The 13,749-nt window shown below is 42.8% G+C and overlaps 1 protein-coding gene across 2 annotated transcripts in view; it reads right to left on the bottom strand.

Annotated features, from left to right (window-relative positions):
• Positions 1–13,749, bottom strand: part of LOC138285875 (multidrug and toxin extrusion protein 2-like) — a 724,302-nt gene that overhangs the window by 234,576 nt on the left and 475,977 nt on the right. For both annotated transcript variants that reach the window (XM_069226367.1, XM_069226366.1), the window contains exons 6-7: positions 13,402–13,446; positions 6,945–7,042 (exon numbers count right to left, since the gene is read on the bottom strand). In XM_069226367.1, coding sequence (XP_069082468.1) covers positions 6,945–7,042; positions 13,402–13,446 — 143 coding nt within the window. The remainder of the gene's footprint in view (positions 1–6,944; positions 7,043–13,401; positions 13,447–13,749) is intronic.

Below are 13,749 nucleotides of genomic sequence, written 5' to 3'. Positions count from 1 at the left end.
CGATGCGGCGGGCATCAGGTAAGTTTTTGTTTATAATTTCTATATTTGTTGTCTTTGTTTTGTGCACCCCGCCCCACCACTTTGCCCCAACAGCAGCTGCCCCTGGGCATCAGAAATTGTACCATATGGTTCAGTGATAGCATCCCCTCTACCCCTGGTGCACATGAGTGTGGTTCAAATGAATCCTCCCTCAGACAGTAAAAAAATAAAGTCAATTTTGCTGCATATCTCAGTGCGTGTCACATGTTTATGAACTCTGCTTCTTGGAGAATGGTTGAGTTTCTCTTGGGTTCCCAAACCCTGGTTCAGACTGCGTGAACCCATGTAGACTTGTGGGTGTTTAAAATAGTTCTCTATAGGGTTTGTGAACCATTGCATTTATTGAGTGATCTATGGTTTGCATGGCTGTAGTGTGAGTTGTCAATTCTGGAGCTAATCATAACTTTCAAAGGTCAGTGTTTTTTCAGTTTTAATTTGTAACCATAACTGTACTTTAGCTGTGTTATTATCAGCGAATTTCTGAGATTATTTAAACATATGTTAAGGTGTTAGAAACCAGGCAAACCATAACTTCAGTGTAACCGCATATTTTTCAATTACGTTTTGGGGTTTCTTGATCATATACATGGCTCCCAATTTTCCATGTTTACTGTTTTTTTACAGAATATACAGTCAGAAAATAGTGTTTCATGTCCTTATTTATTTTTAGATGGGAAAAATACAGAAAATGGAACTTCATTTGACTGACTGTCCATCCTGCGATTTGCTTATTTCAGACCAAATGCTATACTGATTCACAGCATGATGAGTTAAAAATAGAATGCCATTTCCTTAAATTACTGCATTCTCAACTTATGTTTGCACTAATATGGTCATAATTTCATGTGGGTGTATTGTTTTATTATATTTGGCTGTATGATATGCTAAAACCTGGCTGACAACAAGGTATGCCAGCACACATATCAGTTAAATAACTGTGGAAATATACAAGTTATGACCTTCTTTCTTCACAAAACACAAACTAAATATGGATAAATACCATTAGGATATCCAAATATAAATATGGCTGAATACAGACAGAAATGTTAAAAAAAAAAAATACCTTAAATCCGTGAGTCCTAACCACATACTACATCGAACAGCTAGGTTAAGGGCCTAGTGTCCAACCACCCAGTGGCAGACTGACACCCTCTATGCACAGCCGTCAGCTAAGATGTTGGCTGCAAGGCCAATGTATTGATTTGCTTAAGACTTTTGAACTGTTTCACAAATATGCATGAAATTTGTGCGACACTTAGGGCCTCATTACCAGTTTGGCATCAGACGAGCTGACCGCCAAACTCTCGGGGACTAGATCACCATCAACCCGGCAGCCTTCCCCCCAGTCATATTACAATGTACCCACCGAGCTGACCAGTGGGAACATCATATTACGACGTTCCTGCTGGTTAGCCCGGCAGGAACAGCGCTACTGTATTGGCCCTTAGGGGAGCCGAGACCAATACCATAGCACAAGAGCACCCTCGGAATGCGCACTGTCTGCAAAGCAGACAGTGCGCATTTCGAGGGTGCTGGGCAGGGAGGCTTCTGCAATGCCCACAACATGGTTGTGGGAAGTGCAGGGGCCACCCTGTGGTCCCCAGCAATTCCTTTCTGCCAGCCTTTTAATGGTGGTGAAACAGGCTGGTGGAAAGGGAACTCCTGAGCATAACGGCGGCACTGAAGTCAGTGCCGCCATTGCTGACTATGAATCCGACCACCATCAGCCTGTTGGGAACCTGATCTTGGCAGGGATGGTGGTTCGACTGACAGGGTCGTAATGTGGTGGTCAGACCACTTGGAGTGTGGAGGTGCAACCGCTACCGTGAGGCTGGCGGTCTCAAGACTGCCAGCCTCATAATGGGGCCCTTACTATGCTGTGATCAGTGCTGCCATTTTCGAATTGGTCTGGATCAATCAAGGGTGGCCCATTTATAGGGGAGGCCAAAAAGGGATACATTTGCTAATAATGTTGGCACCATGTGTTGGATCTGCACACAATTTGGCAGTAGCTTTGTAGGAATAGTTTTCTATTGGTGTTTAGTTGCACTACATAAAGGGTGGAAACTAGAGAAGTGATTAATACATTTTTTAAATTGTAACTTTGACACTGATTAATGAATCTGCATCAAATGTGGCATGAGGTTTGAACCGGGGAGTCAAAGAAAAAAGGATAGGTCAAAACAGTTTTTTATTTATGAATGACTTTGCAACCTTTTCCTTTTGATACATCTGCATGTTATTTGGCAGAGTCTTAGCATATTTACTCTATTATTGTTTTTCTGAAGGTTCATCAAGGGAGACCGAGTTAAAAGGCGGGGGCAAAAATATGTTTATATGCTAATTCATTTGGCACCATTTGATAAATCTGCGTGAAAGCCCGCTGCAAGGCTAGTCTGATTTAACCATCAAGAGCAACTATTTCCTGCTGTGGACAGAGAAAGAGGACTGAGCGCATGGCTTGGCCTGCCATTTCTGCTGCAAATTTTTTATAATTGTGGTGCCTAATTTGATCCTCCATTCAACACCATCCTAGTAACCCTAACAATGGTATAGGTCTGGCAAGTGGTTTGAGGGACTGTCACCATAATGATGGTTTTCATATTTCACTTGTGACAGTAAAATATTTACCACATTTCAGCGCTCCGTGTGAAATATGTGGTTTTATACAAGTGCATTGTGTGCAATAAAAGTGGGATTTAATACTGCATTACTCATCATAAGTGATAAACTTCAGGAGCATCTAAGTTTTGCACTGTACCCATATTGTCCCTTCAGTTGAGGTATTTTAAGACAAATATCTATGATCTTTTATAAAAAAATATTATTTTTTTGTTGTTAATGTTCTAAGTAAAGATCCATAGCTTTTTGTGATTTTTTTAGCATTTATAATGATATATTCTTGCCCTCTATCAAAACGTGAAACCAATGTGCCTTGTGTCATAGCAGGATCTGAGTAAGGCAACTGATATAAGGTGAGCTGGCTGCCGAATGTCAGCCAGAGGAGCAGAGGTAGTAACCTCAGATCCCTCCAATTCCCTGGCGGACTACCATCTACCTTATTTGGAGGCCTATCCCAATGTAGCATAGACCACAGCTACACCTCTGAAGGCTGTACAAGTTTGCTGAGTGGTGCGATACTTTATGAGGGTGCTCAGTAAAAAAATAGTTTCACAAAAACAAATAAAATACTAATAATACGCTTGACATTTTCTTTCAGGATCTGGAGGTCATAATTATTTTTCTCTGTTCAGGACTGCCAGGCTTTCTCTGGTGGCCCCAAAAAGAAAAAAAAGTAAATCAGGCTGCCTGCTATATATAGGACGGATGTCTAATGTAAATACATTGAGGACCTCAAGTCCGTCAGGTGTCAAGTTAAGATTCCTGCAAGTAGAGTAAAAGGGGGCATCAGCGGTGGTAACATGATTACCGCCCCACTCTAAATGGATAGGCCAAACCATCAGATTGGTAGACAGGGTACGCAGCCACGTTTTAGCAGCGTTCCCTCTCTGCCAAAGTCTAACCAACTACAAGTCCTATGTGCACAGCCTTTGGCTGTGTGTAAAAAGTTATGAGCTCAGGGTATGGCTTTTGGCTGTGCAAAGTGGGCTTTGCCGATTCTGAGGTTATGCATGCAGGTCATGCACAATACATTAGGCCATGTGCATCTGTGGTGGCCATGAGTAAATTGATTTTGTTCCACATTTACTAACATACATTCAAAGATGGCTGTTGGCTGTTGCAGAACCATGTTTGTCCATGGTGGCCATTTTGTAATGTATTTTGTAGTTATTTTATCAAAACATTAACAAAATAAATTGAAATATGTTTGCCATTGCACGTTCATAGATGGCAATCATCAAATGGTATAAAACTATTTTATTATGGCCACTCAGCAAGAGGGTCTCAGAATGGGGAGAAATGGGTGTAGTAGGGTTCGGTGGTGGCTGGTGACATTTGAAAGTGGTGGGGCGTAAAATTTGGGTATGACTTTTCTGTAGTGAGGTAAGCAAACAACCTTAATGGACGAACGTGGGGTCTAGTGTGGTTCCTCCTCCCAAGAAAAAAATGAAAATGCTGTGCATTTGAAAGTAATTGAATTTAGCAAGAAAGCAAGGTTTATAAATCAGTGTGAACGTATAGTCTTGAAATATTACACACATTAAAAACTGCCCCATATCTTACGGCATTAACATGTTCAACGGTTACTTAAATGTGCAAATTGCACAGCACAACAACTTTTGCCCTTTAATGTGTGTGCTTTTCCAGTGTATTGCACTGCATGCAGCATCAACTTTGGTAGAAAATTACCTCACCAGGCATCAGGAAGCACCCACAGCTGCTGGCTGCAATCAGTCATATGAAACTAAGTGCAGACAGGACTTTAAGTGGAATGAAAAAAGTGTGAGGTCTCTAAAAGGGACATGTAAAATAAATTTCTGTGACTCCTATTGTGTGCCACCCGTCCTTTATTTTGATTTCTCTCTGAGATGTTATTGCTTTCAGAATAACACAACTGACATGCACCTAAAGCGTGTCAGTACTATTAGTTTGTCAAGGTTTGTTAGCTGAAAAAATGAGTAACAACAATGATTTGTTATAAACATTGGAAATTTAATATTATTGAGGCCTATGGAAGGAGTATGGATTTCAGTTATGTGTGCTTTATGTTAGATACGTATGGCCTTTTCCTCTGCACATCTCATCCATCTGCACATTTTGAACGACCTCTCTTTCCTCTTTAGCACCCTCTTTTCATTTTCCCCTGAATGCACTTCCTCGCATCACCCTCATTTTACCATCCCAAACATACACTACACTCATTCATATTCAAGCACTTTATTTCCTTTGGCTTTTGCCTTCTAAATATTTTGACCTGTGTGCAACCCCCCTTTCACACACTTTTACTCTCAATTTCAATTCTAACTGGAATACATGGGCTTTATTCTGTGTGATTTGCAGAGACACCAACTCACTGGCAGGCACTTTGCTTTGTCTTCAGCCTCACCACCAGAGCTTTCAATCAAAGCCTTTCATAAACACTTGGCATTGCACTATACAAGAGTAATAAGATGCACAAAAAAGTACAGAAACACAGCATGATGAAACAGCTAACTCTCTTGGGGAATGCAACATTAAGTAAATCTCTGACACACATTACATTAACATTTTTGATTGGTAAATCAATCCATGTGTTTGGCATTAATGTCAAGAGCATGAAGATAGGAGGTTAGGTTTACAAGGGGTCTGAGCACAATATGAATAACCCAAGATTAGCATTATAACACTTACCATTAACAAGGACAAGTCAGCAAATCATGCATGCTTGCATCCACTCCTACTGCGTGACAAATGGGGAAGGGTAGGATCTATGCCTGTCAATGACAGATGCCTGCCCTCACGCAGGGATGAAGACTCCGAAGCCTGAAACCATGACGGCAAAAGCATCACTGGCCTATATTGGATACAGCCATAGGCCACAATGGAAAGAAAGGGCTTTAGAAAGGTAAGCCCTGCATCGTGAGTCACGGTGGAGAAAGTTGATTTACTGCCTGGTTTCACTCTCTTGCTTCAAAGAGAGGTGAGGCAGGCAGCTTTGGGCAGACAGGCCACACTTAAATGCATCGATTTGTTTAGAGATACAGTTGTATCTCTAAACAAATTGATCTAGTTTATATTTTTAGATATAAATGTGTAGGATCTTCAGATTGGTGCAGCCCCTCAGCCCTGAAGGAGAAACCACCCCTGGTAGGGGGGCTGCAAGGAGCAGGGAAAGTGACAAAGAGAGGGGAGGGATAGAAAATAGTCTCTGAGATGCACTATAGCAAGGTGAACTGTCAGCAGTGGAAATATTGATGTTGTCTAATCAAAGCATGGTGAGATCAAAATGCTTCTGAGCGGGACATGCAGAGGAATAGGGCAAACGCCTTGGTAACAGTAGCAAGGAAGTGAGACAGACAAAAGGATGTTGAATCATGTGCACCTGGATGATACAAAGACCACTTTAAGTATACATAATGTATGGAAACAATGGCTCTAAGCTATATGTGACTGAGACGGAAAAAGGTGGACAGGAAGTAAACTGAACCAAATTCACAACATATTACCACTTCTATTTCAGTTGAAGTGACATTCAGCTATTTAAGTTATAACCCTGTGAATAAATAATGGTAGATGAGGGTGTAATATTCCTTACTTCTGCTCCCCCCGCGCCAATTAGTTAACAGAATATGTCTGTACCAGTTGTTAGAGACAATTAAAGCAATTTTAGCTCCAATACATGTGTTAATTTGACTTGAAGGTCGCAGGATGTTTACAAGTAATGATATCGGTGATGCGTTTATCATGAATATGTAAGAGCTCTCTTCGACTCTTAATTACATGAATAAACTGCATGTCATTCCGTCCATATGTACTCATAACACAAACATTTATATAGCTCACACCACCAACTGAATTGCTTGGTGAACCTATAATATTAGGCTTTATAGCCACCCACTTTAAAAATGATCCTTGTACAGACCCCCAAGGAATCAAAGAATAAGCTTTCCCACTGAGATTGAAACTTGACAAGATTGAAACCTACCCCCTGCAGGTTGCAGGACCATAAAGGTTCCTTAAAAGACAGCACTGCCGTCTTGATCGCCAGTTAATCTAAGTGAAAAATCATTCAAATCCATGTTGCAACAAAAATGTGTTCATTGTGTAAACTATTAGTTCAAATTAATGCCTACATTGACGTGAATTTAATTGCAAGATTTTACTGAAAAATTATTAGGTACAGACGGCTTTTAATTAAGATCTTGCAGAAAACAGGAGATAAGCACCTTAAAACATGCTTCTTAGCACTCTAGACTTTGATGTTTCTTTTTACTAAAATCATATAAAAAAAAAGTAGAACTTACATGACACCAAAATCCAGCACAAACAGAAAGGCATAATGCAGTATGGCATTAATGATATTCACGGCAATGCCTATGAAGAGCTGAGGAACAGTAATTCCCTAAAAAAGGAAACACAAATACGTGAACATATTAAATGTGTGAAAATATGAGGTCAGAAAGAAGAAGCGCCTTTCAGAAATAAAGCTAATTATAGTAGAGAATGGGCTGTTTGTGTTTCCTCCTTTCCACAATAGGTGTAGTAGAGCAAATTCTGCCAGTAAATTCTTAGAAGAACTTCCTCTTTAAAGCAAGATGGGTTATGTTACCATCTAACCCTAAATCACGTTTGCCATGATGAAGATGCAGGGTCACAATCAAGAGTTGTTTTGCGTGAGTCAGACTTCTTCGTAAAAAAATAATCACATTTTCTGATACCGTCAATAGAAAAGCAACTCATGATCCACACATTCTTTCGATTTCCTAGGTCTCAGTTATATATGCTTAAATTTTTCTTCACTAGCCCAGGTAAGCTGACTGGTGTAATTAGGGGGCCAGCCTACACCTGTCAGGGGTGTCATAAACATATACATAAACTGTATTTTGTAAGTTTGCACTGCTTTCCCTTTAAAAAGCGGCGCAAATGCCGTGCTAAAAAATTAAATGTATAATATGGGCCTAATGCCTTTACCATGAATGCGTTTACAACAATTTTACTGTTGTAAATGCATTCCTTGTAAAGGCATCACCATTCAGCATGCACAACCCAGCATGCTTCCACCCTAGCCCCCCACCCCACCCCACCCCTTAAACCTAAACCCTGACCCCCCCAAACTCTAATCACCCCCAGCCCCCCAAAACTAAAAATACCCTGAGTCCCCACCATTCCCCTAAAACCTAAACCCTGCCCCCCAAACTCTAATCACCCCCAGCCCCCTCACCCCCACCCCCAAAACAGCCCCAGTCCCAGCCCAACTTACCTCCTCCTTCAACACATCCACTCCAACTCCCTTCTGTACCTTAACCACGCATGTACGTTGTTCAGACATGCGTGGTTAAAACAGCCCCAGTCCCAGCCCAACTTACCTCCTCCTTCAACACATCCACTCCAACTCCCTTCTGTACCTTAACCACGCATGTACGTTGTTCAGACATGCGTGGTTAAGGCACCGAAACCAGGGAGTCGTGGAAAACGAAAGCGTTGTTTTACTTTCGTTTTTCACAACCTCGTGGTTCCGGGCTCATTCTTCGGTACACCTGAATAGGCTTTGTCCTGCCCCCACACAAAGAGCTGCATAACTCTGAGTGAGTCTGGAGCCAGGGCAGGAAGGTTGGAGCCCAGTGCTCTTCAGTTGGCTGTCTTTGAAGTCGTTCCCACTTCAAAGGCCCATCTGGGTTAAGTACAGGACCTCTGACACCACCACATCCGTACACGTCTAGACCTGTGACTAATCTACCAGGAAGAAGGACTGCTGTGCTGCTGAAGAACTGCCACTCTGCTGGACTGCTGTTTTGCTGATCTCCTGCCTTTCTGTGCTGCCCTGAGTCCCACTGCTTCCTTTCGAAAGTGAGAAGGACTGGACCTGCATCACTTGAACCCAGAGTCCCTCCAAGTGGTAGCTGGCCAGCCTCTTGATCTTAAGTCTCAGGAACATAAAAGACTTCCAACCATCCTGCCCTGCACCTGGACCATCTGTTAGTCTGCCCTGCCAGGGGATGCCACCCCAGGCCTGCACCCTTGGAAGTGCGACTAAGATGTTTTCTCCAGTGGAAGCAACCCATTCTCTCCTGTGGCAGCAGAACTGAGGCTTCACCGCTGTTACGAGGAACAGAACAGATGCATCACAGGTACTGTGTAGGTCAGAACCGACACCACCAAACTCGTGTCAATGCTGTACCCCGCATCTTGGGAAAAATACATCATCTCTAGAATGGCCACTACATGAAGCTTTCCCAGAGCAAGCTCCTCGCACTCCTCATTTACAGCAGCCTTGACAATGATGCTGAATCTCCACATCATCACTACTGTGTGTATCGGAACCAACGCACTGCCTCGACTACCTGCCGCATCCTTGACATTGGTCTTCACATCATACGCCCCGTTGACATGATCCTCAATGTCAATGCATCAAGACCTTGCACCATAGCCGCACAGCATCTCAGAACTGAGGCATAGCCACTGCTGTGCAAAGCATTAATGATTTGGACCCACACAACAATCTGCAACCCGGGTGTAAGGTTCTTTGGTTCAGCAGGCCTAACTGGTCCCCTGTAGCCGGCCAGTACTCCATCACTGTCGGCCTGGACTTTTGACTTTGTACCAGCCAAGCACGACTAGATATCCTTGGTTGGCCCTTCTTGCTTCCAAGCACTATTTTACAGTTAATTCTTTAAAAATTCATATCTCTAGTGTTACGTATTATATTTTTATCATTTTAGGTCTTGCCATATTTAATAAATCTTGATCGATTTTTCAAAACTGGATGTTGATCCGTTTGGTGTAGAGTTTTCACTGTTTTACTGTTTTAAGTGCTGCACAACTACTTTACACATTGCCTCTAAGTTAAGCCTGACTGCTCTTTGCCAAGCTACTAGAGGGTGAGCACAGGTTAATTTAGGGTTTGCTTGTGCCTTACTCGAACTAGGACTGTGGTTCCTGCTTGACCAGGCCTTACAACTCAGTCAACCAATAACCCAATTTATAGCAAAAACTGCACTACAGACTGTAGTAGCAGGCCTGAGATATGTTTTCAGTGCTACGTAAGTGGGTGACACAAAAGTGCTGCAGCCACTAGTTGCATTTAGTTTACATGCCCAGGGTACATGTAGTACCTTTTACTAGCGACTTTAAAGTAAATTAAATGTAGCAACCAGGTTTAGGCCAATTTTACATTGTGTGAAGGAGACCGCACAATCAATTTACCACTGGTTAGCAGCAGTAATGTGGACAGAGTCCTACTACCAACTAAACAAGTTCAGCAGAAACAGAGGAGTGAGGGCAAAAAGGCTAGGCGAATACCACACCAAGGGTGTCAAGTCTAACACTCAAGCAGTGGCTGAATTCTGGTGTGAAGATGCCGCTACCCAGAGACTGCACTACACTGTCTCTGCAAAAGTTTCATTGGAAAAATGCTAGGACAATTTCTTGCAACTCTCTCTGTATGACTCACAGGCTGTTAGTGTCTTTGGACACGCTGTCTTGCAGAGGAAACCTCGAGTACGAGAGGGAACCTTGGGTTAAAACCATGTCTCAATCTGATATCCATAAGGTTGTATGAAGAATTGAATTTGCAAAATTATTATCTGACATTAATATCTACTAGAAATGTAGAAGAGCTACTAAAATATGGTCCTTACTTTTGCCTCAAGAACAACACAACAACAATCTGAGAATAAAGTAGTATTAGATCTTGATTAGGAGGTTAAAATGTCATTGGGCCACCACAGTTGGATGGTCGTGGACATGGGTCCTTGTACTTCACTCAGTACTAGAATTCTGAGTGAGTGTCAAATATAATTGCCTTGCACAATTTGGCAGAGTAGACTTGAAAAGGAGAACCTCAGTAGAACAGGCTCCCCCACCCCACCCCCCGTGTAGCCAGTGCAGGTTCCAGCTTGCACACTTGCCTTACTGGTCAGCACTATATTTGAACTAGACATGGTGTACATATGATCCAGGGACCAAGCAATTCTTCCTCATCATTCTCCTCATGCTGTCAACGTAAAGTAAACCAGTTTCTATAAGAATCAAAATCATAACCCGAGTCTTGACCAGAGGTATGCCTGTCTTTTGCAGAAATGTGTTGGACAAAATCTAGATCACTTACACATACATAATGTTAGAAATGGGGTCTTTGGTTGACAGTCAGGTTACCCCCTGTTCAAGCAAGGACCCTCACTCTAGTCAGGGTAAAAGAGTATCACCCTCAGCTAACCCCTGCTTACCCCCTTGGTAGCTTGGCAGAGCAGTAGGCTTAACTTCAGAGCGCTAGGTGTAAAGTATTTGTACCCACACACACAGTAACTTAATGAAAACACTACAAAATGACACAACACCGGTTTAAAAAAATAGGAAATATTTATTGAAACAAAACAAGACCAAAACGACAAAAATCCGACATACACAAGTCAAGTTATGAATTTTTAAAGATTAAACTCAAAAATAGCGCTTAGAAACAAAAATGCTTCGATGAGATGTTAACACGGCGTAGTCACGGAGTCGTGCAGACCCCCAAGTACAGTACCTTTGGTGAAGAATGGAAACAAGCCGATGTGCGAAGTCGGAGATCGCAGCATCTGTGCGAAACGTTGAATCCGTGCACATCGAGCGACGGCGGTCACGACGTGGTGCGGCGACTTCCACGGAGTCGCGGACTTCAGCGGGGCTGCTGTGACATCGGGCCTGCGAAGAGCGTCGCGTTCCAGCGAAGGTCACGGCGTCAGGTGCAGGCGGCGTTACCGGATTCAGCAGCGGCGTCGGTCCGGAGTCGTCCGAAGTCGATTTCTTTGGATTTCCACCAGCTTTCCTTTCAAGGTCCCAGGGACTGGATAGGGCGCCACTTGTCGGGGTAAGAGTCTCTCCAGAGACTCCAGGTGCTGGCAGAGAGAAGTCTTTCCTGTCCCTGAGACTTCAAACAACAGGAGGCAAGCTCTAACTCAAGCCCTTGGAGATTTCTTCACAAGATGGAAGGCACACAAAGTCCAGTCTTTGCCCTCTTACTCTGGCAGAAGCAGCACTGCAGGAAAGCTCCACAAAGCACAATCACAGGCAGGGCAGCACTTCTTCCTCAGCTATCAGCTCTTCTCCAGGCAGAGGTTCCTCTTGGTTCCTCTTCTCCAGGCAGAGGTTCCTCTTGGTTCCAGAAGTGTTTCTAAAGTCTGTAGATTTGGGTGCCCTTCTTATACCCATTTTAGTCTTTGAAGTCACCTTTCTTCAAAGGGGACTCACACCTACTTGTGAAATTCTGCCTTGCCCAGGCAAGGCCTCAGACACACACCAGGGGGTTGGAGCAGGCATTGTCAGAGGCAGGCACAGTCCTTTCAGATGAGAGTGACCACTCCACCCCTCCCTCCTAGCAGAGATGGCTAATCAGGAAATGCAGGTTACACCCCAGCTCCCTTTGTGTCACTGTCTGGTGTTAGGTGAAAAACAACCCAACTGTCAAACTGACCCAGACAGGGAATCCACAAACACGGCAGAGTCACAGAAGGGTTTAAGCAAGAAAATGCTCACTTTCTAAAAGTGGCATTTTCAAACGCACAATCTCAAAATCAACTTTACTAAAAGATGTATTTTTAAATTGTGAGTTCAGGGACCCCAAACTCCACATGTCCATCTACTCTCTAGGGGAATCTACACTTTAATCATATTTAAAGGTAGCCCCCATGTTATCCTATGAGAGAGGCAGGCCTTGCAACAGTGAAAAACGAAGTTGTCAGTATTTCACTGTCAGGACATATAAACCACATTACTATATGTCCTACATTATCCATACACTGCACCCTGCCCTTGGGGCTACCTAGGGCCTACCTTAGGGGTGCCTTACATGTAAGAAAAGGGAAGGTTTAGGCCTGGCAAGTGGGTACACTTGCCAAGTCGAACTTACAGTTAAAACTGCACACACAGACACTGCAGTGGCAGGTCTGAGACATGATTACAGAGTTACTTGTGTGGGTGGCACAACCAGTGCTGCAGGCCCACTAGTAACATTTGATTTACAGGCCCTGGGCACCTCTAGTGCACTTTACTAGGGACTTAACAGTAAAACAAATATGCTAATCATGGAGAACCAATTACGTACACATTTTAAACAGGGGCACTTGCACTTTAGCACTGGTTAGCAGTGGTAAAGTGCCCATAGTAACAAAGAAAGTAAAATCAGCGTCCAGCACACATCAACAACCTGGGGAACAGAGGCAAAAAGTTAAGGGAGACCACGCCAAGGATGAAAAGTCTAACACATCATAATTCCAAAGACCCAGAATCTATAAGAACCAATGTCATCCAGCCTGGAAGATCCAAATACTTTACTATCTTCTATCCAGAACCTTCTCTCACTTCACCTGTTACTTCGACTTACATCATCACAGCTGAGCGTGAAGAATGGGACCAGAATATCATTGTTGGAGGACCGTCTGACATGGATATAGTGTGCTCAGTAAAATTAAAATAAAATTGAAAATATCCCCTCTCTGGAGTGAAGAAAAGAAAATCTTTCCATCTGCAGCTCTGGTTCAAACTACTGATCTGGATATCTTATCAAGGGCAAGAGGTCATTGTATGAAAGGTGGAGCACAGAGAAGCCCGGGGTCGGGTGGAGGATATGTGTTAAAAGAGGCATAGGTCACTTTATTTCAATTGTGATTATTTAGTCAACAACCAGGCTTAGGAAGAAAACACATTTTCCTATGGAAAGGGACAAGGGTTCAAGAAAGATGACAGATAGTTTGAAACACCTCAAGATAAAGAGACACATAGTACCTGATTTTGTAAAAAGCTCGCCTGCAGCTGGTAAACAAAGGCCTCCTGCCACAAAGAACAAAAATCATAATTAGGACATTTTACTCATTTTACAATATTCGTAACCAAACCGGAGTGTCACAAAGTCCCAGGTTCATGTGTGCATACCCTTACATTTGTAAATAAGTATTTTGATAATTTGATTTTCATTTCAGTTTGCGAAAAAATATCTAATGAGCACAATTTTAGCCTGAGGGTCTTTAATATGATGTCATTAAGTATATATAACATACATTTTCAAACGAAATGGCGATGGCCGCACATTCTATTTATACTACTAATGTTGGAATGCATCCAAAACCCATTGTC

Source organism: Pleurodeles waltl, chromosome 3_1 (genome assembly GCF_031143425.1).
Source record: "Pleurodeles waltl isolate 20211129_DDA chromosome 3_1, aPleWal1.hap1.20221129, whole genome shotgun sequence".
Lineage (NCBI taxonomy): Eukaryota > Metazoa > Chordata > Amphibia > Caudata > Salamandridae > Pleurodeles > Pleurodeles waltl.
The sequence above is the reverse complement of the archived record's forward strand: the minus strand, read 5'-3'. Positions and strand labels throughout refer to the sequence as shown.